This window comes from Stereum hirsutum (genome assembly GCF_000264905.1).
Source record: "Stereum hirsutum FP-91666 SS1 unplaced genomic scaffold STEHIscaffold_8, whole genome shotgun sequence".
NCBI lineage: Eukaryota > Fungi > Basidiomycota > Agaricomycetes > Russulales > Stereaceae > Stereum > Stereum hirsutum.
Genome location: NW_006763138.1, coordinates 1,773,306 through 1,796,900, shown reverse-complemented (window position 1 = coordinate 1,796,900; position 23,595 = coordinate 1,773,306). Strand labels below are relative to the sequence as shown.

Genomic DNA, 23,595 nt, shown 5'->3' with positions numbered 1-23,595 from the left:
GGTCGCTGGGTGCTGGCGTAGGATCTCCACAAATAACCACCGAGAAGGAAAGTTGGAATAAAAAGAAGAAGAAAAATGTATAACGGACCAGCGCCGCGAGTCCGACCGAGGCCACCGAACGGAACACGAAGTATCGTGGGCGTGGTCCGATCCAAGGCCGGAATCACGCTGCGTAGAAAACACGAATATATGCGCTCCAACGGGGAGGAGTATGGGCTTGCATGATCTAAGAGAGGTTCGGCACCACATATGGCCTGGGTGATCAGCATCGCACTGAGGTTTCATCAACTTGTCCTTCATACAAAGCATACGACCGGAGGCGTCAACGCAGGCAGGGGGCAGGCAGATGTCGCCCTGTGCCAGCAATTTATCGAAGGAAGAATGAGACCAATAACATTATCGTTCTCGTCCCCGTCCCAAGTCGAACCAGACTCAGAACGACTCTCGACTGTCGAAACCCTCTCCCAAGAAACTCAAACAAACCACAGAAAACAGACTCACCGACACACCCGCCCCAAATTGCCTACTTTCCAAATCGCCCAGCCCCTCTCCGGACAGGTCACATAGGACCTATCGATGCCCATATCCGCCATTCGTTTCCTTAGCCGGATTTCGTACGGTTCGCGTTTGTTTTTGTTCTTATTCTTGTGCGTGCGTTTTTCGGGATCGTCGTCGTTCGTGGGTCGGACGGGCGGAGGGGGTGCTGGTGCTTTTGAGGGGGTGGTATGAACCGCCGTAGATAGAGGAACAGTGACAGTCGTCCCCATCGACGGATCAGGCATACTCTCCTCCTCACCAGCATCACCTGCCTTCCTTCTCTGACGTCCCATCTTCACCACTCCTTCCGCAACCTTCCTCCCCGGCTTCAACTTCCCCGTCCCAAGCACGACCTCGCCACCGCTCTCCTGTGCCCGTTTGCGACGCATGTAGAGTCGTTTTTGTAGGCGGCGGCGGGAGGTGGGGGAGAGTGTGGGGTCGATTTCAATTGGGAGGGGTGTGGGTGTGAGTGTGGGTGTTGTGGGGCGGGAGGATGCGCCAGAAGGAGAGGGAGGTACGGGGATGGGGATAGGGGAGGAGGGAGCGGGGAGATGCATGGGTGGGAGGAGAGATGGGAGATGTGTGGCGAGATGTACGGGAGGTGGCGGTGGCGGGTTCGGGTCGAGGGCGAGTAGGGCTGGGTCGATGAGGGCGTCGTCTATCCTGCGTGGTTCAAGTGAAACGGACGGTAGAGTTTCTATTCGTTCATGGTCCGTGCGCTCGACAATCTTTTGTATTCGAATATTTTCGTCTCCGCCTTCCTCATCATCGACTCCTGCCTCTGAGTCTTCCGCCTCCTTCAACATCCTATCCAACACGACCCACCCAGACTTTCCCACACTCTCCTCCCAATCCTCCCTCTCCCATCTCCTCTCCATCTCCTCCTTCCATCCCTCCTCGCCACCGCCACCCTCCCTCTTCGCCCACTCCCTCTCTTCCTCCCTCCTCCTCCCCATCCTCCACCTCACCTCCCCCTCCCCACCCCGCTCCACCCACCCCCTCACCCCCCTCGCCATCCGCTCCTCCCTCTCTACCGTCCCCTCCCCCACCTCCACCGCACATCCCATCTCTATCCTCCTCCGCTTCATGCGCGCTATACTCCCATGTTTATATGATCGCCCCTCGAGTTCGGCCCATTTGCGTTTGTGTTGCGTGGAGAGTTCGTGGGTGTGGGTTGAGTGGGCGAGGTGGGTGAGGTAGGAGGTTATTTCGGGGAGGGATTTTGGTTTTGGTGTGTAGAAGGGGTTGTGGGAGTGAGAGGGGGAGAGAGGAAAAGCCGCCTGCATGTCCAGAGCAATAAGATCGGGACGTAACCTCGAATGCCTAGCCAACGAACAAAAAAACACGTCCTTCTCGTCTTCCGTCCATCGTGTTTGTATTCCCTGCACGCCCATACTCTCATCATATTCATAGACTTCGTTCTCCTCCGCTTTTTCCTTTCCCTTGGAGGAAGGGGTGTACCGTGCGCGGGTTGCGGAGATGTGGGCTTGCAGGGCGGCGAGGTAGGCTGGGGAGATGGGTTCTGCTTCTTCTTCTTCTTCTTCTGCTTCTCCTGGGCCTGGTTCTACACCAACTTCCAGAGAGGGTCCAGCACTGGCATTCCGACTAGCATTGCTACGAAGCGAAGGAGTACGGATCACAGAGGGCGGTTCAGAGTCGGACGGGAATGGGACGTCCGAGTCTGAGTTGTCGGTGTCGTCCTCCATATTTTGAGAGACATGGTTACGGGTTTTCATACCGTCGAGAACATATGAACGAGGCTCAGAGTAGCGAGAGACTTAGAGCTTGAGGCTTAGAGCGGAGACGGAGAATGGAAGACGGAGAATTGTGACGAGCGGAGACGGAGATCGAGATGCAAAACTTGGGTGTTGATAAGATAAGATGGGGAGCTGGATCTTATCAGTACTTCCGTCGTCCTTGCACGGACGGGGATCTCCAAGGGATCTCTGCATGTCTGTAGGAAATTCGTTTGGGATACTTGACATCTAGAGGTGATCTTATTTATAACAACCAAGACTCGTACATGTAAGTACTCAACACGTTCCTCTTGCCCTCAAATTACACCTGACCTATCTCGCACAAGTTCCTTCAACAGTTCCACCACACCGCTAAACACCACCATCTCACCCGGAAGTCCTATAGCACTTCATATAATCCACAGCACACTTCAATATACAAAACGTCCCCAGAACACCATCCAATACCCACCTCCCCGGCCAGCCCCTTCGTATCCCCGTTCCCATTCTGGCCTCCATCACGCTTCCGATTCCGCTTCCGGGTGCCCTCATCCGCATTCACGGAAGCGCCATAAACAGCGGCATCAACTTCGTGAGGTTCGGTGTCCCGACGCCTATGAACGAGCGCTTCAGCATTGCATTCAAGTTTCTCCGAAAGGAAGGGCATTCAAAATCAGGAAGGAACTTACCGGTGACCGGGTCCCAATCTGCTACCCTGTATGTTCGAATTCACACAGATTATAAGCGATGGTCAGCATGCCGTGTTCGTTTACTCTGGGATGAAGAAGTAAGGTAGGAGAAACGAGAAACGAAAAACGTACGCAGTGAATCCGGGTGTACCTACCCGTCGTCGAAAACGTTCATGGTAGGTAAGCCAAGGCTTGCACGGATACCAAAGTTAAAGAGAGCGAGGAGACGTACCACATCCTTGATTCCCGCCCATAGTGATATCGTTGAACCCAGCCGCGAAGTCGGACGAGTAAATCTGTTTGTTTTAAAGATATTAATGTTCCGCAGACACCCATGCGTGATGCGTCAATGGGTGGGTGGGTGAGGGTGAGAGTGGAGGTGAGGGTGGAGGTAGAATTGAGGGTGAGGGGGTGGGTGAGGGTGAGGGGATAGGTGAAACGTACCGCAGGGTTAATGAAGCCTTCGTTCCCATGCACACATCAGCTCGTTTGTTTGTTTGTTTGTGCCGAATCGAGAAGCGAGAAGGGAGAAGACAGAGAAATTAGAATAGAGAGCGCACCGACGGGTCCTTTCCCGGCTGCGAGACGCGCGTCGTTTATGAGCGTGATCAGGGAGCCTACGACGGGTGAAGAGGCCTATATCAAAGGAGTGAGGCTGTTAAGACGGGTTTATTGGAAGGAAATACGGAGAGAGGTATACCGAGGTTCCAAAGACGAGCTCGAATTCGCCGTCGATACCTGTATTGGTAGAAGATAACGGCATGATTTTGAGTCGTCTGCTAGCAGTATGCCAGAGTGAAAAACGCACCGATGACATAGTTGGCTCTGCAGAGCAGAAGTGTAGCGGGTTATTCAGCGTGCTTTGTGCTTTGTGCTTCGTGCGATGAAGCCGACAACTCACCCATTCGCAGACAAATCAGGGAACGCTCGGACCTGTTCCATTCACCAAACACAAACACCATCAGAGTCGCACCTTGAGATATCGTGTGGAAAGTACCCACAGTGCCACTGTTGTTGAATTGCGCGGCCGTGAACGGCGGGGGGTGATTCGTCAAGAAGTTCGTTACGGCTGCGGCTTGGTACGACGGCATCGGGAAGATATTGCTGAACCCGCCTAGCCGTCAAATGCGTAGACGCTTTGAAGTCAGACCGACGCATACACCGATTGACCAGAGACTGACCTCCACTGAAGATTACCTGCAAATCATTCGCGAGATATGATGATTTCAGGTTTCGCATGCCCAGTTCGAGACTAGACAGATAAAGATCAGACGGACCTGTTCGCATGCGCCCTCGGGATCGTTCACGGTGCTACCAGGGTTCACCTGCGTGGCGCCCACAGCGGTGATAAACGGACAGGTCACGGGGAATCTATCCACCGAGAATGGTATGTCAATCAGTAAGTGGCGGCACAGAGCGGGAGAGACATGATACGGAAGATCGAGAAAGGACCGACCCAGGACTGAACCGAGTTCCCCTCGTGGAAGGTGTACCGTTCGCAGTAAGACATACGCCGCCGCCGCCCGCGACACCGTCGTCCCCACTTGAATAGAGAACGGTGGTCCCCAGCATGCCGAGTTTGCCGTACTCTGCGCACTATAAGTATCCTTTTGTGAGCGGCAAGACTGGAGAAATGGGCGGGGAAAGCATATGTACCTGTCGGTTCGCGTAGGCTGCGGTGACGGAGGCTTCGTCTGTTATTCGAGATGCATCATGTCAGAGGACTTGAGGACACGGATTCGTAATGATATGAGAGCAGAGTGGAGTAGATACCTTGACCGTACGAAACGGAGACGACGTTCGGCGGAGAGATGATCCCACAGGATTCTGGTCCTGAAAGGGGAAATAAACCACAGGTCAGATCTGTAAGAACAAAAGACTGGAGAATTGAGGATAAATACCTTTGAAACCGCCTGGGAGAGGGTCCGGGTATATCCCGTCCTGGATGTGGTCTACATCAGCTTCATGCCGCAAAACGTTTCAAGACTTTGTGTACTCATTACACACCTGAGTAGGATCATCGCCGCCCTCGAATGTACAAAACGACGCATCGACAGCATCGAGCCAGTTATTGAAAGATGCACCTACACGCACGCGAAAAGTCAATATTTCTCGCACGCATGAGCCTGGGACCATACGCACCTTCCGGAATATCTCCCGTCTGCAACAACGTGAGGGGCTGAGGATTCGTGAGCGCGAACGCGTACTCCAAATCCAGATCACTCTCGCCGTTGAAGTCGAAGCTCTGGTCCTGCGTCTGTGCAGTGCCTGAGGAACAATATTACATACGCTTCGTGAGGAGTCGGGAAAGGATACTTGAACTGACCACCATCGATGGAAATCAAGTTGGGACGCGTTCCGATTTGGCTCGGGGAGAAGTTGCTGATGAGGCGTTAGGAGAGACTATGCACTTCACTCAAGATCGACCACTCACGCGAAGAACAGATCCAAATCATCGGCCAAGAAGGCCTGTGGGGTGAACTCAACTATATGATATAAAGCGCCTTCAAAAACACGTCTCCTCATCACCCAACATACACAGACGTACCTATACCATACGAATTGATATCCGTAGCGACCGGGGTGTAATTCACAGAGTACAAAGCCCTTAAACAATCCGGCGTGATGTTTTCATCGCAATTCTCTAGCACGGGGGTGATCGTGACTTTCTGCCCGTTCGTCTTCGGACCGGTGTTGCTCGATGGCATACCCAGACGGTTTTCGACGCGCTTGCGGCGACGAGAGCCTGGAGGGACTTGGCCGATGCGGTGGTTGAAGTGGACTGTAGGTTTAATGAGGTCGATGTGCTCGCGAACGTGTTCGGGGACCGAGTACGAGTGACATCCTGGACATGGAGATTGTAAAATGATATTACGACATAGATCAGGAAAGAAAGGTACGCACCGATCTGCTCGTCACCTGAGGTATGCGTGTAGACGTTATATTCCGTCTGAAGCAGCTCCTCCACCTCAGAAACCGTCGCATTAACTTCCACCCATCCCTTGCTATGCGACAACTTCATCCTCTCCTCGTCGAAGCCGGCGTCATTCAGCCAAGCACGCACAGCCGAAATCGCCTCATCGCTCGGTGCAAAGTGATCCGCGACCTGTTTGGCTGACCAGTGCTGCCCATAGAGAGACGATTCCGGGTGCGAGACGTCCATGAGCAGGCTCTCGAGTTCGTGGAGGTTGGACTGGGTCAGTCCGATACGGAGAGGAAGCACGCGGGATCCTTCGACTCTGCCAGTTATTTCCCAGTCTTCGCTGGGCTCTATCGCGCGTCGTTCGTGCAGAACATGGGTGATACGAGTGGACGGGGCAGCGAGAGCTGTGGCGCAGGCCAGGGCGACGAGGCCCAGAAAGAACCGCATCGATGGAGAGTTACCGAAGGGAGACGAGGAGAACAGGGGTAGAGATCAGCGTATTATATGGTCCAATGTGAAGGTGAAGGCACACACCAGCCGCATTACTGAACCTCGTACGCTTGCCTCACACGACGCCATTGGCTACCAAGCTGCATAGAGCCTCCAAAGCGCACGGTGCCATGAGTTAATCACCAAGAGACGCCGTACCGCACCCTGAAGTTGGCCCATTTACCCTGATCAGGATCCTCCAACGTGGGCCTTCCACAAAAACGAGCAGTATAATGACGAGTGCGCAGTGTATCAAGAATTATTCTCGTTGCAGCAGATGGTCCAGCTTGTAATTATGGCGCTTTCCTTCGCACAGATCCAAATGAGTTCAGTCTCAGCGATAGCATCAATAGGAGCCGAACTGTAGAGCTCGAGATAGGTCTTTCGTTCTGGTGAATGTGAAAGCAAGCACTAAAGAGGGCGTGGCTCTTGGGAAACCGATACAGGCACATTGTCGCACAGGTGTGAACATGAATACATCACGCCTAAAAGGGTGTATAGAGCGACTCCGAAAGTGTTGGCGAGAGAGTTTGGGTCAGTCCCAAGCGTTCGGCCAGCATGAATGTCGTTCAAATGCAAGAGAAGAAAAGGCTAAAGTTCGTGGTGGACGCGAAGACTTTGGATCCTAACAAGACCAAACAACGCCACATCGCAGCCTTCTTGAGCCATGTGGGTCGTAGTTGCGCCACAATTGATGCTGATGAACGATTTCACGAGATAATTGACGGTTGAAAACACCCAGCATTGGATCCCACAACAAGCATAGATCGCATTGCTTCCAAAGAAGTAGATGATGATACGAAAGAAACAAAAGATGGAAGACGCCCAGCCTCGTACAACACTACCCCTATCAAGATCATGCAATAAATAGACACCAAACCAAACAACGTAAGAAAGACATTCCACCGCCAAAAACCCTCAGAGAAAGACATTTAAACTTAATCCTCACGAGCCAAGCGGTTGAACCTGAACATTCTCCTGTTGTTCGACTTGTTCTTGCCGGCAGCAGCGGCAGCGGCAGCAGCCTTGGTCTTGCCCTTCTTAGAGGCGGCCGTTGTCGTGGCTGCTGCTGCGGAGGTAGCAGTGGCGGTCGCGGTAGCATCAGCAGCGCCAGTGATGTCGGCGAGCGCAGTGTTCACTAGTGGAACAAAATCGTTAGATCAATATGGAACAAAAGAAGATTAGAAGGACGGAATAGAGATGGACGTACATCCACCGAGAAGCGAGGCGACGTTAGCAGTGTTGACAGCACCAACACCGGCATTGCCAGCGTTGATGGAAGTCACCTCACCAGCCGAGAGCGAGGACGCAGCAGCGGCATTGGCAGAGTTGACAGAGTCCTATACAACGTACGTCAATACAACGCCAAACGCTTCGTGACGCATGAGATCGACGTACCTCATCGGTACCGAAGTCACCGGCGTCGACTTGGGAGCTAGCCATAACGTGGAACGCATTCGAGATGGCCTCAGCGACAGCCTTCTTGAGGTCGATGGCTTGCTGGGTGCTGAGAACGGCGGTACCAGATTTGCCGGTGGTGGAGTTACCGCCGTTGGCATCCTCGTCGTTGGCACCGGCAAGAGCATCGATGGGGACTATAAGAGAAACAGCACATCAATAACTGCGAAAGAGGCGATGAACGTGTAGATGAATCCTCACTGTCGATAGCGGTGTCGGTAGCAGTCTATGATATGATCGAAGAACATCAGGGACATTGTGGAGACACAACCGACGAAATCAGACGTACGTTGAGCTCGTCAATCATGTGAGCGGTAAGGGTCTGCCTCTTGGCAAGGATGGCGCTGTCGATCTCCTGGCGCTTCTTCAACAAGTCAACAAGATCTTTGCCAGCAATCTCGCGGTTGTTCTTGCTGTTCTTGTTGGTCTTGGTCTTCTTCGAAGTCGTGGAGGTAGCGCTGGTGGAGGCCGCAGAAGAGGAAGCGGTGCCAGTGGTGTCTACAGGAGAGGGCAGTCCAGTCAGAAGCAATGCTATGGAAGTTAAACTAGGCGAAGATGAGACTAACCCTGTTGGACAGCGACACATCCACCGAAGGGGCCAGCACCATTAGCAAACGAACCAGTGTCAGGGCCACCGTTGTTAATACGGATGAGGCAGGCGTTGCCGTTCGTTCCACCAGTGCACGTAACGTTGCTGGGAACTTCGACGGTAATGCTGGAGTTCGCAGGACCATCGCTAGATGTATCGAAAAACGAGATGAGCCAGGTCGCGAAACACAAAGACGATGCGGAAGACGTACTGTAGGAGACCGTTAACACCGGGGGGTTGGGATGTAACGGAGAGGGTTTGCCATGAAGTACCGGTCGCGTCGGTGCTGACTTCGGCAGAGAAGGGTCCTCCACCGTCAGCGTTGACTTGGAAGACACCCATTGTCAACTTTGTGAATAATTTTGTTAGCTTGCAAAAAAGCGTTGTACGATTGTACAAAACGCACAGTGCCGTTGGACGGGATCGACGGGTACTGGCCGTTAGTGGCCGTGCTGGTCATCGATGACGCGATGTCAATCGAGCCGGCAAGAAGCGTAGCGCCACAAGGATCTTTGAGGCGACGTATATGAGCAAAGGAAGAAGACTGAAAGAAATACAAAACATAACTCACCGGTAGTCGTGTCCTTGAGCACGGGAGTATCGAGCTGGAAAGGTTGCTCGTCGGTGCCGCCACGTGCAACTTCACCGTTAGTAGCTGTCATGAATGCATAGAGTCAATACCACCATTAATGGGGGAAAAATACGAGGAAGAACGCACCAACACCCAACCCTACAGCGGAGAGACCATTGGCACCGGACACGGAGTTGATGAAAGCATGACCGTATGCCGACGAGACAGCAAGGGAAAGAACGAAAGCACTCTTGAACATGGTGGCTAGTGGATATCAACGAACGAGCTTGTCTTGACAAAGGAGATAGTCTCAGACTGGGGAGCGAACTAGGAAGGGGAAGATGCTTGAAGACGGGCCGGCCCGGAGAAGTGGGAGAAGGGGGAAAGAAAAAAGTAACGAAAACAACGAGAGACGAGAGAGAGAAGGAAAGGCGACCAAGCTACCAGGCCCGAGGGATGAGAGAAACTTCAAGACAAGCGAGGCTCGCCTTTATGTACCCGCTTAGACGGGTCGCTATGCACCGAATATCGAATTGCGACAATGGCCCGATAGCGGCCATCCCTGTGGCAATCGGATGTCGGTGCCAGAAACGCACAGTTCTCGACAAATTGCATGTGTTCGTTGCAACATACGGTCGTCAAAGAAGCGCTTCCTGACACATCTCCAGCTCTTTCTTTCCAATGAAAGCCTCGACTGCGCAAAGATTGAGCTCCATGGCCAATTGCGATGGAGCACACAGAGCACCTCCTCTGGCACAACCAACACTGGCAGCTCTAGACTGGTCGAGACGTGGCTGAAACAGTGATGCCTGACCCAGTGAGCAAAAAACAGAACGCGACAGGGCAGGCGAGTGCGATGGGCAACGACATTCCGAGGAACGCGCCGGCTAAATAATTTTGAGTGATGGGGACTTCCGGCGGCAACGCAACCCTTCCATACCGGGTGCGAACCAACCACCAAGCCAGGTCTCAAGGCAACTCCAGAAATTCGAAAGAACGAGTTGATGATGGGCGAAAGGGCCGGTATCCAGATGGTGTCAAGAAACATGCGGGCGGATGTGCTTCCGCAGCCTTGGCCAGAGAGCGACCGCGGACAATTGGGATGCGTAAGCTTGTCTTTCATCCTCTCGCTTGCATGTCAGCGAATCGTAGAACAGAGCGACTTCCGGTGGAGAACGAGATGAAAGTTGTCAAGGGACCGAGCTCGGAATCGGCTGCGAGGGGCGATTGAGAAGGTGCACGTGGAAAACCACGGTGCCACACTGGCTGCGCCACAGCAGCGCGAAGATCACTGATCAGACCGGTTCGTTAACGTTTTACTCCTGCTTGCCGTACTGACCGAGTTACCCTGAGAAAGAACTCTATTCATTGGCGACACGAGGATCTATGTAGTAAATAATAGGGCAAAAGAAGATAAACGGTTGACGAACACTGAACAGTATGCTATAGTAATCCCACAGTGATGATTTCGACCAGGACTCGGAGATACCAGAACTGAGACGATGAAGATGATAGCGTAAGAATTGGTATATATAAAATGGAATGCTCGTAGGCATATTAAATTAGCAACAATCAGTGGTATGCGGCAAGCTCAGAAGTAATAACCAACGGAGAGCGAGTGAGAGGCGCGATAGAGAGAACGAGACAGAGAACGAGACAGAGACATATAGTTCACCATCAAGCAGCACGGCTACATTGGACGCATATGAGATCCCGAACCCGCGGGGCCTCTAGAGCGACGAGGCGATTGTGCGCCAGTACATACTAATAAGTGCATCCTCAGACAATATCAACCCGAGTTGTACTCTTCAAGCGCGCCTTGAAGGAGCCGATAAAGCACCTGAGAGTGAACTGTCGATAGACATCTGTCCCGCTAGTAGAATCGTCACTGGGTCATTACGCTGCTTTTCAGCAGAGAACTCAGCCTCGTCAAAACCATTGCAAGATCCCGTTCCCATATCCGCTCTAGTGTCTGACACCGCATGATAGTAAGCAGATAGTAGACCACCCGAGCCCCAGTGACCAACCTGACCGTTCGCGAAAGAGCCACCAAAAGTCGTATCGGCTGTCGCTTGTGCAGTCGCCAGCAAAACACCGCGCTGGTCGGCCCCAGGAGCATTCGAAGGCGCGAAGAAGGCTGTGGGGTTGGACACAAAGGGGTTATATAGTCCGTTGCCGAAAGGAATTATCTGAGGCGCCATCGCGTTGTCGAATGTGGACGGTGATTCCAGTGACGCAGACTCAGAGCTGGAACGATAGTCGACGTGAGAGTGCACGGGAAGTCCTAAGGATGGGACGCGGCGAGCGGGTAAGACAGAAGGGATCAATTCCCGGGTGTCGGCAGAAAGACTTTGGACACTCGGTAGCCGTGGGAATATCGCCGCGTACTCTCGTGTCCGAACTTGACGGGACAAAGGTTCGCTTTCTGCGGTCGATCCTCGAGACGAGGACGCACTACCGGGGGTCTGACTCTGGGGTATATGACCATCACCTGTATAAGCCTATGCGCGAGTGTCAGGATATATGATGATTCGGCGATATAGTGACATGCGTACCATAGAAGAGCCGGATGCGCTGCCAGCTTGCGCGCTAGCATTGCTGGACGTCTTCCGACGTTTGATCGCGGGGCCATTCGCATTTGATTGTCCAATAATCTCGTCGTCGGCCCTGCGCTTGTGGACCGGTCCCGGGGGAGGTTGACCGTGCGCTGACGGCTGGAAAACGAGGCCAGGTTGGGCAAGATCGAAGAGAGGATGGCTCGGAGTCGTATCCCAGGCCTTCTTGTGCAAGGCAATCTCGGCTGGGACGACGACATCACGGAAGAGGTCCAAGAAGAGACGCAGGTCCTTCTTCTGTTTTGAGGAGAGTTTCGTATCGGGGGCGAAAGAGTTTGGCAAGGCTTTTCGCATGAGTTCGTTGAACCATACAGAGCTTTCCTCGACGACGTTGTCCTGCTGGGATCTTGCCTGGAACGCTGAAAAGGAAGCCATGATAGCGAACAGAGAGGTAACCAGAAAAGCGGTAAGAAATGACACAATGGGGAACGAAGAACTACAGGGACTGAATGCGCTGGAGGGATCAGTGACTTCCGTTATATATAGGGCTCGCACTGGGTATACGTGGCAGTTGCGTAGGTCAGGAAAACGTCCGTTGAGAGAAAGACGTTTGACGATAGGCTTGCAGATACCAAACTGGGAACATATACACGGCACTGATCGAGGAGTGTGAGAGCAAGCCGTCCAGAAATGAAGCGCGAGGTAGACACAGATCGAGTGTGGCCGACCTGTGGGACAAAAAATTTCCAGTTACGGGCAACCAAAGCGCGGCATCAGTGGCCGAGAGACACACCTCTTCTATGATTGGGCTCGCCACTGTTCTTTGCTATAAATTTAGGTCTCGAGCCCTTGCCCGCGACCCCCGAATACGTCAGAAGATGGCAATATGGTCTGCCTGAAAAATTCTCGACGGTCTGAACAAAAGGCCTTTGCAGTATTTTGATGGTCCTCTATTACCGAGGCAATTCAGCGGCTTCTTGTCTTTGGCAAAATGGGATCTGCCGTTGTTTTTCTACCGGGCTATGAAGGTCGAGGCATGAGTCATTGGGCGTACCTCTCCGAACGTTGTGGTTGCTCATGCTCCAAATGCAGTATGCGTCCCGAAAGACGTATTCCCTTGTCATCCCACCGCTTTCCGCGCAAGCCAAATCATTTCGATCTGGGGTTTGCGCAAGAGGGTCCACAAGTAATAGCAGTAGTAGATACCAGTTGCAGCAGCTGGAGCGCATACTCGTGGATGCCCTTGGTGAACAGCGACAGCCTAATTATATAGATCTTAGAATACCACACGCTTTCAGCAATGGCGCGAAAATCTACTACGTGAGACAAGGATGGAAAACCACTGGAGGCACATCTTCCGAGCAGCTTCTGACTGAGAGTTCAAGTTGTGTCATGCTAGCCGCTGGGTGAAGGTCGCCAAGCTTCATAAGTTAAGACTTTGTCACCTCCTACTCAATTATTAGTCTGATCCTAGAGAGATAAAGTTAAAAACTTGAGCTTCGGAGGGATACGGACGACTTGTGGACGACGGCGGCGTTCAACAGCGTTCAACGTTGCTGCCCGGGCGCTTATTCTCAGTTAGGCGCCCGGGTGACTGATCTGTTTGAGTAAGCGCCGATTTCCTTCCCGGAACGTCGTTGTGGCCTAACCACGACTTGTCCTCAGCCCGTCGTCCAAGGCTCGGCCTATGCTTGTTCATAGGCTCTATGCAACGACTTTCATCTGTACTCATTGAACTGTTCAACTTCCAAGGTTTTTTTGCGAACCTACGCACTCAGTGAACAAATACGATGACCAACTGCGCCGCGACCAGTAGCCTCCGGCGAGATTTCCTCTTGTCTGCAAGGCGTCGGGCTCTCGGATCATCTTGTTGAATTCGGTTGCTGTCGGTTGAACCTACTATCCCCTGTTGTTCACTCAGAGGAACAGTTGGCCGAGGTCAACGTAATCGCAATCCTAACCGACACAAAAAATGACATACGCTGTCGAGCAGTCGAGTCAGTCAGGTACACTACCTCTACCCCACACGGACCTTGTTTGTGGGTATCAACTCAAATGCCCGCACAACTAAGTGCTTTCCTCATACCCTTTCCCCGTCTTCCCTTTCCCTTTCCCCAACTCCATCTCTCCTATGGCCATACAATTCGAACAATGCGGTGCCCCCGTCGTTTCAACACCACCACTGACAACGGCAAAGCCGTTCCGTCAGATGGGCGACTTTTCGCATCTCGCTCATCACTTAAACTCTGTTAGCCGTGGACGGGTACCCAGTCCCCTGAAAGACATCCTTCATTATATGACAGTCGACGGCATGATCAGTTTAGCAGGAGGTTCGTCTTCTCTCTTTCATTCGCTGTACTTTTCGACTTTCTAATACGTGCGGATTACATCGACATGAACAGGTCTTCCTCATCCTGATTTCTTCCCGTTCAAATCACTCGAAGTGCAAGCCTACAAAAGTGATACTCGAGTGGAGCCCGGAGCGCCAGAACCAGAAACGATCCCGCTTACTATACGCGATAGAGCGGAGTCCCCACTCCTTACAACCGTTCTTCAATATGGTATGCTCGATACCATTCTACTCTCACTTTTTCGCGTACTCATACTCGTCCCTTCATTCACATTAGGTGTTGCCTTGGGAAACTCCTCCCTTCGTTCCATCCTCCACTCTTTCACCTCCTCCTTCTATCAGCCAGGATACCCAGAATTCGAGATCATTCTCAACTCCGGAAACACCGATGGTTGGGCGAAGGTTGTTGACCTGCTTCTTGAACCTGGCGACTTCGTGCTCGTCGAAGAGCATACTTATCCCACAGCGCAGTCATTGTGGCGTCCCATGGGATGCAGAGGCGTGCCGGTGAAGATGGACGGGGAAGGAATGATTCCTAGCTCGTTGGAGAGCATCTTGGATGAATGGGATGAGGAAGGAAGGAGGGGTAGGAAGCCAAAAGTGATGTATATTGTACCTGTCGGACAGAACCCGGTATGTCTCAGTGTTTTATTAGTCTTACTCGTTTGGACGAAGTACTAACGCGGTGTGACAGACCGGCACAACCATGCCAGCGTCGAGAAAACGCGAGATTTATCAGATCTGCAGGAAACACGATGTAATCATCTGCGAAGACGATCCTTACTATTTCCTTCAAATGCCTGTGTATCGCTCGCCTTCCGAACGCGAAGAATCCGACGCCACCGACGCCAGTCTGTCCCCAAGTTTCTTGAAGTTCGATGAGGACGGCCGTGTGATACGTCTGGAGAGCTTCAGCAAGGTTCGTGGATGTCCTCCTCGTCTTGTCTACTTTATTTTATCTTTTCTCTATATGCTAACGCAAGGCCGCAGACGATAGCGCCGGGGAGCAGACTGGGCTATTTCGTGTGCAACCCACTCTTCGCCGAACGGTTGGTCCGTGCGACCGAAGTCGTCTCTCAAACCCCGAGTGGATGGAGCCAGGCTATAATTCTAGAGCTTCTTCGTACTTGGGGCACGGAGGGATATCTTCAATGGCTCTCTAACCTTCGCTCTAGTTATACCGTGCGTCGCAATTGGATGGTATGGTTTCCTGTTACACTTTTGTCCTCGCGCCTGGCTTGCTCACTCAAAATATTTAGTGCGACGCTCTTGGAGAGTACTTGGATCTCGAACCATCGTCTAGCGGTGTAGAAACCTATGGATACCTAAAATCGCACAGCACATCGTCTGAGCGGACACCGATCCTCAGTTTCGTGCCTCCGACGGTATGCGGTCTACATTGTCTCCTCTCCTTTGCCCAATTTGACTGAATGCTCTCTAGTCCGGGATGTTTGTTTATGTGAAAGTTTTCCTGGATCAAAATCCGGCATACCATGCCATTCTCGCGGATACCACATCCGCGAAGACTCCTGAAGAAGAATGGGTCACGAAGACGTGGAAAGAGCTTGCTGACGCGAAAGTAAGCTCATCCGCTTTTCGTATATCTGCTACCTTTATCGATTTCTACACGAAAACAGGTTCTCGTCACGCCCGGGACCTACTACGTCCCCTTTGAGGACCAAGATGTCCCACCTACGGCTGGTGAGAAGGGCGTAGGGTATTTCAGGCTGGCGTTCAGCTATGTCGATGTGAGTTGCGATCGGTCTCGACTCCCGGATTTCGAGGCTGATTAGCTCTCTTACATTCGCAGAAACCTGAAATGACAGAAGGCATTCGGAGATTGGCTGACGCATTCGAGAAGATGTGGCCCTGATTTGTGGCAAGAGGATCTCGTACGCTGACTGTGAAGAAGATCTACTGTATATAGCACATGCACAAAACGGATATATACTGTCTCGTTCATCGTTGACATTTTCTCATGAAAGAATGTTCAGTCAAGTACAATACAAAGTTAGTGTTCACCGGAATTTAGTAACCGGAAATCGAACGGGTGGCCCCTGTGTGGCCCTGGTGCCGTAAGCGATTGACGCCAGAGAACTTGATTCTCAGACACACCACCGTCTTCCACCTTGACCACCACCACCACCACCTCGTCCACCTTTCGCTTCTCATTTGCAGTCGCGTCTCCTTAACTGTGTCATTGTTATCATGGACGCTCGTCTCCGCCGTGTAAACAAGGAAATTGCTGGTCAGTGTCTTCTCAATATCGATACGATGCCTTAGGCCTGTAAAGCTGATATAGAGATCGTGCGAGCAGATTGTAAGAATGACAAGTCGTCGAAGATCGACCTCGAACTCGTCGATAATTCTCCCTTTCATCTCATCGGCTCGTTCGATGGACCAGAAGATACGCCATATCAGGGTGGACACTTCCAAGTGGTGCGTGTTCTCGCGATATTACAGCCGCCTGGTCCCGCCGTCCCGCTACATTCTCTGATACTGATATACGATCATGGTTTTGAACAGGACATCGTGATCCCAGATTCATATCCATTTCAACCGGTGAAGATGAAGTTCATCACGAAAGTCTACCACCCGAACGTCTCGTCTGCATCCGGTGCTATCTGTCTTGACATCCTGAAAGACGCCTGGTCTCCCGTCCTTACCCTCAAATCAACCCTCATCTCCCTCCAATCGCTGCTATGCTCTCCTGAACCTAACGACCCCCAGGACGCAGAGGTCGCGAAGCACTACATGACGAGTCGGAGCTCGTTCGAAGACACTGCGAGATATTGGACGCAAGTGTATGCTGGTGGTGGAGGCGGAAGGAATGTGAACATCGGGGAATTGACTGGTGGAAAAAGTGGCCGGGATGAGATTGCGATCGCCGGATTGGAGAAGGCTCATGTGGACCAGTTTGAGAGTCTCGGGTTCGAGAGGAGTAAAGTGGTGCGTCTCGTTCTCTTCGGCCTCACTTTCGGGCTGTAAGCGATGTAACCTGATGTGTTTTGGAACCGACAGATTGATGTCCTTCGGAGACTGAACTACCGTGGTGCGAATGTTGCGAAGATTCACGAAGACCGGGTAGTGGACGAGTTGATCAAACAATAGACGGCATCATGTTAACGGTTTCCCGGCTGCAGTATCCCTCGCTTTCGATGCCATCGCAGTCTGTTCTTATTAGTGTTGTAATCCATTTTTTCTCTCCCGTCGAACCCGAGATCTTATCGTTGAGTTGGGCTCGGCTGCCTCATTCTCTGATACGCGCTTTCATAGTTGCGCATGAGCAAGCTCATGTGCCCCTTCCATACTTCTGCCACGCTCTTCCTGCCCAAAATACAGTGAGTAAAAGCGCTAGGCTCTTCGAGCAGACTTCGGCTAACGCATTCCGACAGGTGTATCCCGTTCTTCATCTGATCGTAGTCATGGCCTATGACTATTGCTCCGTGCCTTTCTGTTTCCCAGAAAAGCAATTCGTAGGTCATTCCTGACAACAAGCTCGTCTGTAGCTTGCTCTTGTCTTGTAACTCCGGATGAGTATCTTGAGCTCGAAACGTTGTTCGAACGGTCCTTTGTGACGAACGGCACTATCGAATCGAATCGAACCTGGGAGAACCCGCTGTGTTTGGAACAAAAGACTATCGAGTGCACGGTCCAGAGGTAATTTGTTTTTCAAACAAGGTTGCCACTCACTGCCTTGATTCGCCCTTCCCCGCTACGCTCGCACCATAAAGAAGAAGCATGGGCCGCTGAACGACTTCGGCGTACAAAAGTATATCCTTATCTGGACTGCACGTCATTGTCGTCACATCACTCACTTTTGTCGCTCAAGCTTTCATATATAAAGCCTGTCCCCCACTCGATCCATACGCCCTTTCGCCCCAGCTTTAGCCTTTTCACCGCCCTATATGGCGTCTATGACACATCAGAACGCTGAGCTCTTCCCTTTCTTGGACGCACAAATGGCGCAGTTTCTTTGGGTACTCCCATCGCCCGACCCGGAGCACATACCCTCCCAACTATCTTCTTTTGTCGCCAGCCCGGAGTTGACCGCGGGTCAACGGGCGCTCAGGCTCCGGGACGTCCTCTTTTCGGTATTCCCTAAGCCAACGATACACGGCTTCTGGGTCGATGCCATCAGTAGCCTCGTTCAGCTCGAGTATGGGCCTTTTGATCGCAGCCAGGTCTATCGTTTCGACAATGGAATGCAGTTTCCGAATCTTGAACCCATCCCGGTCGACATATACGAATTTTTCGTAGATCCTTGTGATACGTCTGAGGAACAGCTGTTGCGTTTTCGGTACCTTCTTACAACGGCTTTCCCGAGTGCCCTCCGCCGGCACGACATGACTGAGAACATCATCATGGCCTGTCTTGTCGTTAAGGACCTCATAGAGGAAGAGTATGGGTGGATTGCGGATAACGTGTATGTCTTTTCTCCCGTACAACTCTGCCCTACAAGCGTTCATGTCACGGTTCATTATAGCCCCCTCAAACAGATAAAACTACCAGAGGAGAGGCATCTTGTAGTCATGGAGGACCTAAGGCCTGCACTATGGAACGGAAACCAGGGCTATACCATCAGGAGAAAGAAGAAAAGGCGACGTTTGGTGCGTATTCCAACCAAAATCAACATTTCGTCGTGGCTCACAGCCCTCTTGTGTCTCCATGTCCTCGGCCGTTGCCCACCAGTCTACGCCCAAAGAGTACCGAACAGCCAACGACATTCCACGCTTCTTCACCTCCATCTCTACCCCTGAGATATCCGCGGCCCTCGAGAACTTACATCTGATCACCACGCCCGCCAACAGTCTAGCCAACCTTACGGACCCTCAGAACTATCAACCTGCTGGTGCTGCCACGGCCACTACTTGGTCGACTTGGGCATCGCCCTGCGTTGATTTCCCCGCCGTGCATCAGCCCCGCGCCATCAGGGGCTCCTTCATCTATCCCACCCCAGACCTTTGGAGTAGTTCTGCTCCCTCCGCGTCTGAAAATGCGAGGTCTTCCGTGCTTGGAAAGAGGAACACTGCTTCTCGCCCCATCATTAGGGAGGAGGTAAGGCGTAGAAGACCGCACTGGCTGTCAAGGGCTTTTGAGGACGCGGACGGCGACATCGTACTGAAGGCATAGATTGCGTATCGCCCGCCTTCCGTGTCCTGCTGCGTTACATGCGCGACAACCGACGAACGACACAATCTCGCTTCTGATTCTCTTCCGGATCAAAATATTCGATACTTATGGCTGGAGATGAGCTGGCTGGAGGTTCACGATTTGCCGAAGTTGTCGATGTCGTCGTACATGATACGGACTGCACACCGAGTCGTCGAGGACGATGACCGAACGTCTCTGGTCAAACATTTTTTTCCCAAGGAGTCGAGTGCTTTTGGCCCCGGAGCTCAACGGCACCGAGTATCACCATGTTGTGGATCCGGTCATGACGGCTACAGACAAACTCGACGGATGGGAGAAGGGGAGTAGTACATCGGTGATCAGTCTTTTAGATCAGGCATGTATTTATTATCCGTAGGGTCACGCCCCCTCCCCCCTCCTGCCTAAAGCAGACAGTTAAGCGAGGACCTTGGATTTTGACTCCGCGCACCGCTTGCGTCGTCTGACGAGACTTTGAGTCGAAATCTGCCTCTCTACACCGTAGAAGTCGACTCCAGACACACCTCACAGCACGCAAGGTCGCTAGCCCCCAGCCGCCTGGCCTAAATTCTGCGCTAATCCCGACATTGCACTACGCTTCGACAGGGTCAATATCCCCTATAGAAACAGCTTGTATCAGAGACATTAAGAGAGAGAAAGAGAGACGCACGAGTTTAACAAGTTCCGCGCGTTCGGCATCACGGTTCACCGGCTCGACCAGCTCCAGACGGTCGTGCTCACCGGAGCTACGAGCAGAGGACTGACGAGACCGTCCTTCGACAGACTTCGAGCCTTGCTTTAAGGTGTGGATCAAGACCGCCTCCAGCTCCACCTTTAGATCTCTGAGAAACTCAATGGGAACCCCGATCGGTGGCGGAGACCACGGGTAAATCGTCGAGTGGCTCCCGAGTAGGACGATGTTCGGAGGATTGATGCTCGGCGATGCTCGGGGGGGCGAAGGCCTGGGAGACGATTCAGCTGGGTGCAAGTGAAGGTACAACCGCCAACAACACCAGCAGCATTTCTTGCTAACTGCTATGGGGGATCGTGCGGTCTAATCAATGCACAAGGGAGCGGCAAAATGAGCGCTGGATAGGAGAGGGATCAGACACGAAGAGAGAGACGAACTTGGAAGACATTTTGCAGGGCCGTGCGGCTTTTGTCATCGAGGCTTAACGCTGATTGAGACTTCTTCGCAACATCCGTCATGTAAAACGAACGAGAAAGAGCCATCATAAGCGCCTCTGCGTGTACTGTCGCACCTTTTACACTTGCTACTGAGAACCAAAACGGAGGTCCCAGGCAGTCTCGAGCCCGAATTCTCTCTGTCTCTGAGAAAGCGGGGTTCGTTAGGATATTGGTTTTGAATGTGGCCAGATGCTTGTCAATAGAGTCAATATAGGGATGAGGGGCGGCGAAGATATGTGCTGTTATAGGCGATGAGAAATGCCTCGCGGTAAGTGACTCTACGGCTTCGGTCCAGGCGACGATTGTCTTGAGATACCGAATAATGGAGTCGCGTGGCTTATTGGTTTGAAGGTCTTCAGCAATGACTAGAACAATAAACAGTCGATGAGAACCTTAATAACAATTGGAAGAGATATGACTTCGGCGTTACCATCATCCTCCTCTTCGGTGATAGCTTTCACTCCTTCTACATCCAACGCAACCTCTTCGTTACTTTCATCACCCGCACCACTCGAATTGTTCAGTTCCACTGCTTCATATTCGTGATTGTCAATGGAACAAGATACACAGAAGGAAGGAGGGAGGGGAGGGGAGGGAACGGTAGGCATACCGTGATTGGTGTCGACGTCGCCAGACGGTTCCTTCATCGCTGCGGCAAGCTCCTTGCTCGAGAGTAAGTATTCGATAATCCCGCACTTCAACAATGCACGAAATGCCAATAGGTGATTGAGGGCCTCGATCACGTCTTCAAGCTCGGGATCAGGTTTGCATTTGTTGTCGTCATCGATCAAGGCTTTTTTGAGACCCGCGAAGGTATCTGTGATAGCGTGAACCCATTGGTCTAGTGTGTCTGGAGTTACTTGAAAGGAGGCCGCCCTCGCGCCAGGCGTATGTGGAACGTGCGGAACGATGCCCTTCATTGAGAGCCAACCGACAAGGTAGTCGTGGCGAACCTCGATTGTCTTGGGAAAGCTTAGCTGCACATGAAGATCCTGGGGGCGCGCAGCGGCGAGGACGTCGATGGGATGCTTCTTCCAGGACTGGTTGCCCTTAAGGATGCGGGCTACGATCTTGGGAAAGGTATGATTTATGACAAAGAGATGAAATTGTTTTTTGAGCTTTCGGACGGCATCGTCCCCCAATCTGGGATCTTCTTCGGTTTGACGAAATCGATTAAGGATAGCGAACACATTCTTAAAGTACATGTCGCGGCTACCAAGATCGTGGGAGGTCAGCATCCGCTGGCAGTGTTCAGAGCTGCTGTTAGAGATGACGCACTCTCTTTCAATCCACCGAAGAAGGACATCACCTCCGTCTATATCGTCTTTTAATGACTGCATGTGATATGTCGACGGAGAGAGTTTCTCCCGCGTATTCTGAGTGACCAAGATGAGAGTACTGATGTGCTGGGCAGAAGTGGTCGCGGTAACGGCGAAGACACGATTGCCTGCGGGATCTCTGGAAGGGCCTTTCGTTCCGGGAGGGGTGCCAGTTGTTAAGAGAGTGGTGAGATGCTGCAAAGTCAGGAGGAGGTCATCTGCGTGTGTTTTGCTCTCCACCGGCTCCTCTGGTCGGCGATGGTTCAAAGCGGTGGTAGCGAGTGTTATGAAGGTAGACAGTTGCTCGCGCTCTGTGATGTCTTTTGGTGACTCAGGGTGAGCCATCTCGACAGTCTTGACTGAAGCGCAGACGCTCACAGCCACATTCCTGTACATACCGGCCAAACCCTTACCCTATATAGTGGAGGCTCGGGCGACGCCGGCCACACACCATGGTATAGTGATCCTTGCGCCAGCCGGTTGTTGAAGGATTGGCTACTCTGCTCTAGGAGACTACTGTCCCTAGTTTCCCTAAGCAGAGTAGCCAATCGTTTCAACCGGCGGGCGCGAGGATCACTCTGTCTGACGTCTGCTTTCCAAAGTGGGGGTCTTATGGACAGGCATGTCGCGAGAGCAGATTGCCGAGGTGCCGCTGCGGCGCGGTCGGCAGCCGTTTTAGGAAATGAAGGTTGGGGGCCACAGTCGCCGTCTCGTTCACCGTCTCTGCTCGTCGTTGACGTTGCCACTCTCGATACCCTTGCCCGCCGCTCTTGTAATTTTACTGGAAGTGTAATATGTCCTAAGGACCTTTATAATCGACCTATATATATATTTCAATCGGATTCTAAGGCTACTCTAGTATCTATATGTCCGACAACTTCCAATGGACATCCCCCGAAGGGCTCGTAATTCTCAGAAACATCATAGAGCCGATACTTCCCTTCACCGCGGATGAAAACCAGCTCTATGACTCGGCATGCGTCCTTGACGGCCGAGATGTGGCATGTATTTCGGCAACAGGTAGCGGAAAGACAGCTGTCATCTATATCGCGGCACTTGTGGATAAGGATATGATCAGTGTTGTGGTGGAGCCAACTAATCTGCTCAAAGATGATATGGTAAGCTTCAAGAGCACATGAATGCTGACAGTCATGCAGGTGTACTCACCCAATTCTTGTAGTCCAAGAGTATGGCAGCGAAAGGTATAACCTCGGTCGTCATCAACGCGGAACATCTTGCTCGTGAAGCGAAGGCCGGTAGTGACCTCTGGGCAGAAGTGAAAGCAGGCAAGTTTCAAGTAATCGCACTTGCTCCGGAGTCACTGCGAAAGCCGGAATTCATAGCCATCATGAACGACGACAACTTTCGAAAGAGGTGGAAGGTAGCCGATGTCGATGAAGCTCATCTTGTATCCGACTGGGGCCCCGACTTTCGCAACGCGTACGAAGACATCTGGACCCTTCGTGCACTGGGACCGAAGCACCTCACGTTTGTCGCTCTCTCGGCTACACTCGAGCCTGGACGACAAACAGACCGTGTTTTCAATAAACTCGGCTTCGTTAAAGGAAAGTATCACCTTGATCGTCGTGACTGCGAGCGCCACAATGTCAACTACTGTACCATTTCGATCGGATGCCATGGTCACACGTCACAGACCCCCCATGGCATAAGGTCTGAGTATTGCAATAATTTTCTTTCAATTTTTCGGATTTTCTAAGTCGTGTCACAAGGAAAATCTCATGGCATCCGATCGAATGGTACAGTATATCTTCCGAGCGATTCGGTACGCGCATACGACACATCAGTTCCGCGACCTTGACTGGTTGGTTCCCGAACACATGACGAAGGCTTCAGACGTACCAAAATTCATCCTTTTCTCCGACACTATCGAGACTGGACATCGCATTGCCGTCTACCTTCGCTCACTGCATCCGCCACAACTCCAGAACGATAAAAATACTCTCATTCGCCACATGCACTCCATGACGTGTCCGGACTGTAAACAAGAGGGTATCACTGCTCTCTACGACACCGAAGAGA

At 52.2% G+C, this 23,595-nt stretch overlaps 9 protein-coding genes across 9 annotated transcripts; 4 read left to right on the top strand and 5 right to left on the bottom strand.

The window, feature by feature from the left end:
* Positions 1-1,705: 1,705 nt before the first annotated feature.
* STEHIDRAFT_122195 (uncharacterized protein) lies at positions 1,706-2,338 on the bottom strand (the record flags this gene model as incomplete). Its single annotated transcript, XM_007305041.1, has 1 exon — positions 1,706-2,338. A coding segment is annotated over exon 1 (502 nt), but the record flags the coding sequence as incomplete, so codon positions are not given.
* An 833-nt stretch (positions 2,339-3,171) lies between these two features.
* STEHIDRAFT_58060 (uncharacterized protein) lies at positions 3,172-6,332 on the bottom strand (the record flags this gene model as incomplete). Its single annotated transcript, XM_007304522.1, has 19 exons — positions 3,172-3,258; positions 3,407-3,423; positions 3,523-3,598; positions 3,663-3,700; positions 3,771-3,787; positions 3,864-3,895; positions 3,964-4,076; positions 4,144-4,159; positions 4,240-4,333; positions 4,419-4,558; positions 4,619-4,656; positions 4,736-4,795; positions 4,864-4,903; positions 4,970-5,046; positions 5,105-5,230; positions 5,289-5,344; positions 5,397-5,448; positions 5,511-5,807; positions 5,867-6,332. 19 exons carry the CDS (start codon positions 6,330-6,332, stop codon positions 3,172-3,174), a joined length of 1,842 nt encoding a protein of 613 aa, XP_007304584.1.
* A 771-nt stretch (positions 6,333-7,103) lies between these two features.
* On the bottom strand, positions 7,104-9,814 carry STEHIDRAFT_122193 (uncharacterized protein). The gene is made up of 10 exons (XM_007305040.1): positions 9,140-9,814; positions 8,993-9,076; positions 8,828-8,931; positions 8,633-8,769; positions 8,399-8,568; positions 8,122-8,330; positions 8,034-8,058; positions 7,773-7,969; positions 7,585-7,714; positions 7,104-7,512 (listed from the first exon to the last, which is right to left on the bottom strand). Exons 1-10 carry the CDS (start codon positions 9,249-9,251, stop codon positions 7,313-7,315), a joined length of 1,368 nt encoding a protein of 455 aa, XP_007305102.1. The 5' UTR covers positions 9,252-9,814; the 3' UTR covers positions 7,104-7,312.
* A 986-nt stretch (positions 9,815-10,800) lies between these two features.
* On the bottom strand, positions 10,801-11,982 carry STEHIDRAFT_111756 (uncharacterized protein; the record flags this gene model as incomplete). The annotated part of the gene is made up of 2 exons (XM_007305039.1): positions 10,801-11,493; positions 11,548-11,982. The coding sequence occupies 2 exons, from the start codon at positions 11,980-11,982 to the stop codon at positions 10,801-10,803; spliced, it is 1,128 nt and encodes a 375-aa protein (XP_007305101.1).
* Positions 11,983-13,705: 1,723 nt separating this feature from the next.
* On the top strand, positions 13,706-15,840 carry STEHIDRAFT_80491 (PLP-dependent transferase). Its single transcript, XM_007304635.1, has 9 exons — positions 13,706-13,877; positions 13,950-14,108; positions 14,175-14,530; positions 14,592-14,816; positions 14,888-15,097; positions 15,157-15,282; positions 15,339-15,476; positions 15,535-15,645; positions 15,708-15,840. Exons 1-9 carry the CDS (start codon positions 13,757-13,759, stop codon positions 15,768-15,770), a joined length of 1,509 nt encoding a protein of 502 aa, XP_007304697.1. The 5' UTR covers positions 13,706-13,756; the 3' UTR covers positions 15,771-15,840.
* Positions 15,841-16,026: 186 nt separating this feature from the next.
* On the top strand, positions 16,027-17,235 carry STEHIDRAFT_98645 (uncharacterized protein). Its single transcript, XM_007305038.1, has 4 exons — positions 16,027-16,145; positions 16,215-16,336; positions 16,424-16,846; positions 16,919-17,235. Exons 1-4 carry the CDS (start codon positions 16,106-16,108, stop codon positions 17,006-17,008), a joined length of 675 nt encoding a protein of 224 aa, XP_007305100.1. The 5' UTR covers positions 16,027-16,105; the 3' UTR covers positions 17,009-17,235.
* Positions 17,236-17,805: 570 nt separating this feature from the next.
* Positions 17,806-19,030, top strand: STEHIDRAFT_111754 (uncharacterized protein; the record flags this gene model as incomplete). Its single annotated transcript, XM_007305037.1, has 3 exons — positions 17,806-18,323; positions 18,384-18,507; positions 18,551-19,030. The coding sequence occupies 3 exons, from the start codon at positions 17,806-17,808 to the stop codon at positions 19,028-19,030; spliced, it is 1,122 nt and encodes a 373-aa protein (XP_007305099.1).
* Positions 19,031-19,264: 234 nt separating this feature from the next.
* STEHIDRAFT_122189 (uncharacterized protein) lies at positions 19,265-21,910 on the bottom strand. The gene is made up of 5 exons (XM_007305036.1): positions 21,515-21,910; positions 20,667-21,448; positions 20,177-20,601; positions 19,719-20,102; positions 19,265-19,666 (listed from the first exon to the last, which is right to left on the bottom strand). The coding sequence occupies exons 1-5, from the start codon at positions 21,898-21,900 to the stop codon at positions 19,592-19,594; spliced, it is 2,052 nt and encodes a 683-aa protein (XP_007305098.1). The 5' UTR covers positions 21,901-21,910; the 3' UTR covers positions 19,265-19,591.
* A 529-nt stretch (positions 21,911-22,439) lies between these two features.
* On the top strand, positions 22,440-23,474 carry STEHIDRAFT_30686 (uncharacterized protein; the record flags this gene model as incomplete). Its single annotated transcript, XM_007304510.1, has 3 exons — positions 22,440-22,673; positions 22,736-23,171; positions 23,332-23,474. Coding segments are annotated over 3 exons (813 nt in total), but the record flags the coding sequence as incomplete, so codon positions are not given.
* Positions 23,475-23,595: the final 121 nt, after the last annotated feature.

Bases quoted from the DNA above. Each gene is read 5' to 3' on its own strand.
- STEHIDRAFT_122193 (XM_007305040.1), bottom strand. From the start codon at position 9,251: ATGTTCAAGAGTGCTTTCGTTCTTTCCCTTGCTGTCTCGTCGGCATAC. The intron at 8,932-8,992 runs GTGAGTTATGTT...GTCGCCTCAAAG, and splicing joins GCTCAAGGACACGACTACCG to ATCCTTGTGGCGCTACGCTT. The intron at 8,770-8,827 runs GTGCGTTTTGTA...TTATTCACAAAG, and splicing joins CGATCCCGTCCAACGGCACT to TTGACAATGGGTGTCTTCCA.
- STEHIDRAFT_80491 (XM_007304635.1), top strand. From the start codon at position 13,757: ATGGGCGACTTTTCGCATCTCGCTCATCACTTAAACTCTGTTAGCCGT. The intron at 14,531-14,591 runs GTATGTCTCAGT...GCGGTGTGACAG, and splicing joins TACCTGTCGGACAGAACCCG to ACCGGCACAACCATGCCAGC. The intron at 14,817-14,887 runs GTTCGTGGATGT...GCAAGGCCGCAG, and splicing joins GTCTGGAGAGCTTCAGCAAG to ACGATAGCGCCGGGGAGCAG.
- STEHIDRAFT_122189 (XM_007305036.1), bottom strand. From the start codon at position 21,900: ATGGCTCACCCTGAGTCACCAAAAGACATCACAGAGCGCGAGCAACTG. The intron at 20,103-20,176 runs GTTCGTCTCTCT...TGCATTGATTAG, and splicing joins CCCTGCAAAATGTCTTCCAA to ACCGCACGATCCCCCATAGC. The intron at 19,667-19,718 runs GTGCGTCTCTCT...CTGTTTCTATAG, and splicing joins GCGCGGAACTTGTTAAACTC to GGGATATTGACCCTGTCGAA.
- STEHIDRAFT_98645 (XM_007305038.1), top strand. From the start codon at position 16,106: ATGGACGCTCGTCTCCGCCGTGTAAACAAGGAAATTGCTG. The intron at 16,146-16,214 runs GTCAGTGTCTTC...TCGTGCGAGCAG, and splicing joins TGTAAACAAGGAAATTGCTG to ATTGTAAGAATGACAAGTCG. The intron at 16,847-16,918 runs GTGCGTCTCGTT...TGGAACCGACAG, and splicing joins GGTTCGAGAGGAGTAAAGTG to ATTGATGTCCTTCGGAGACT.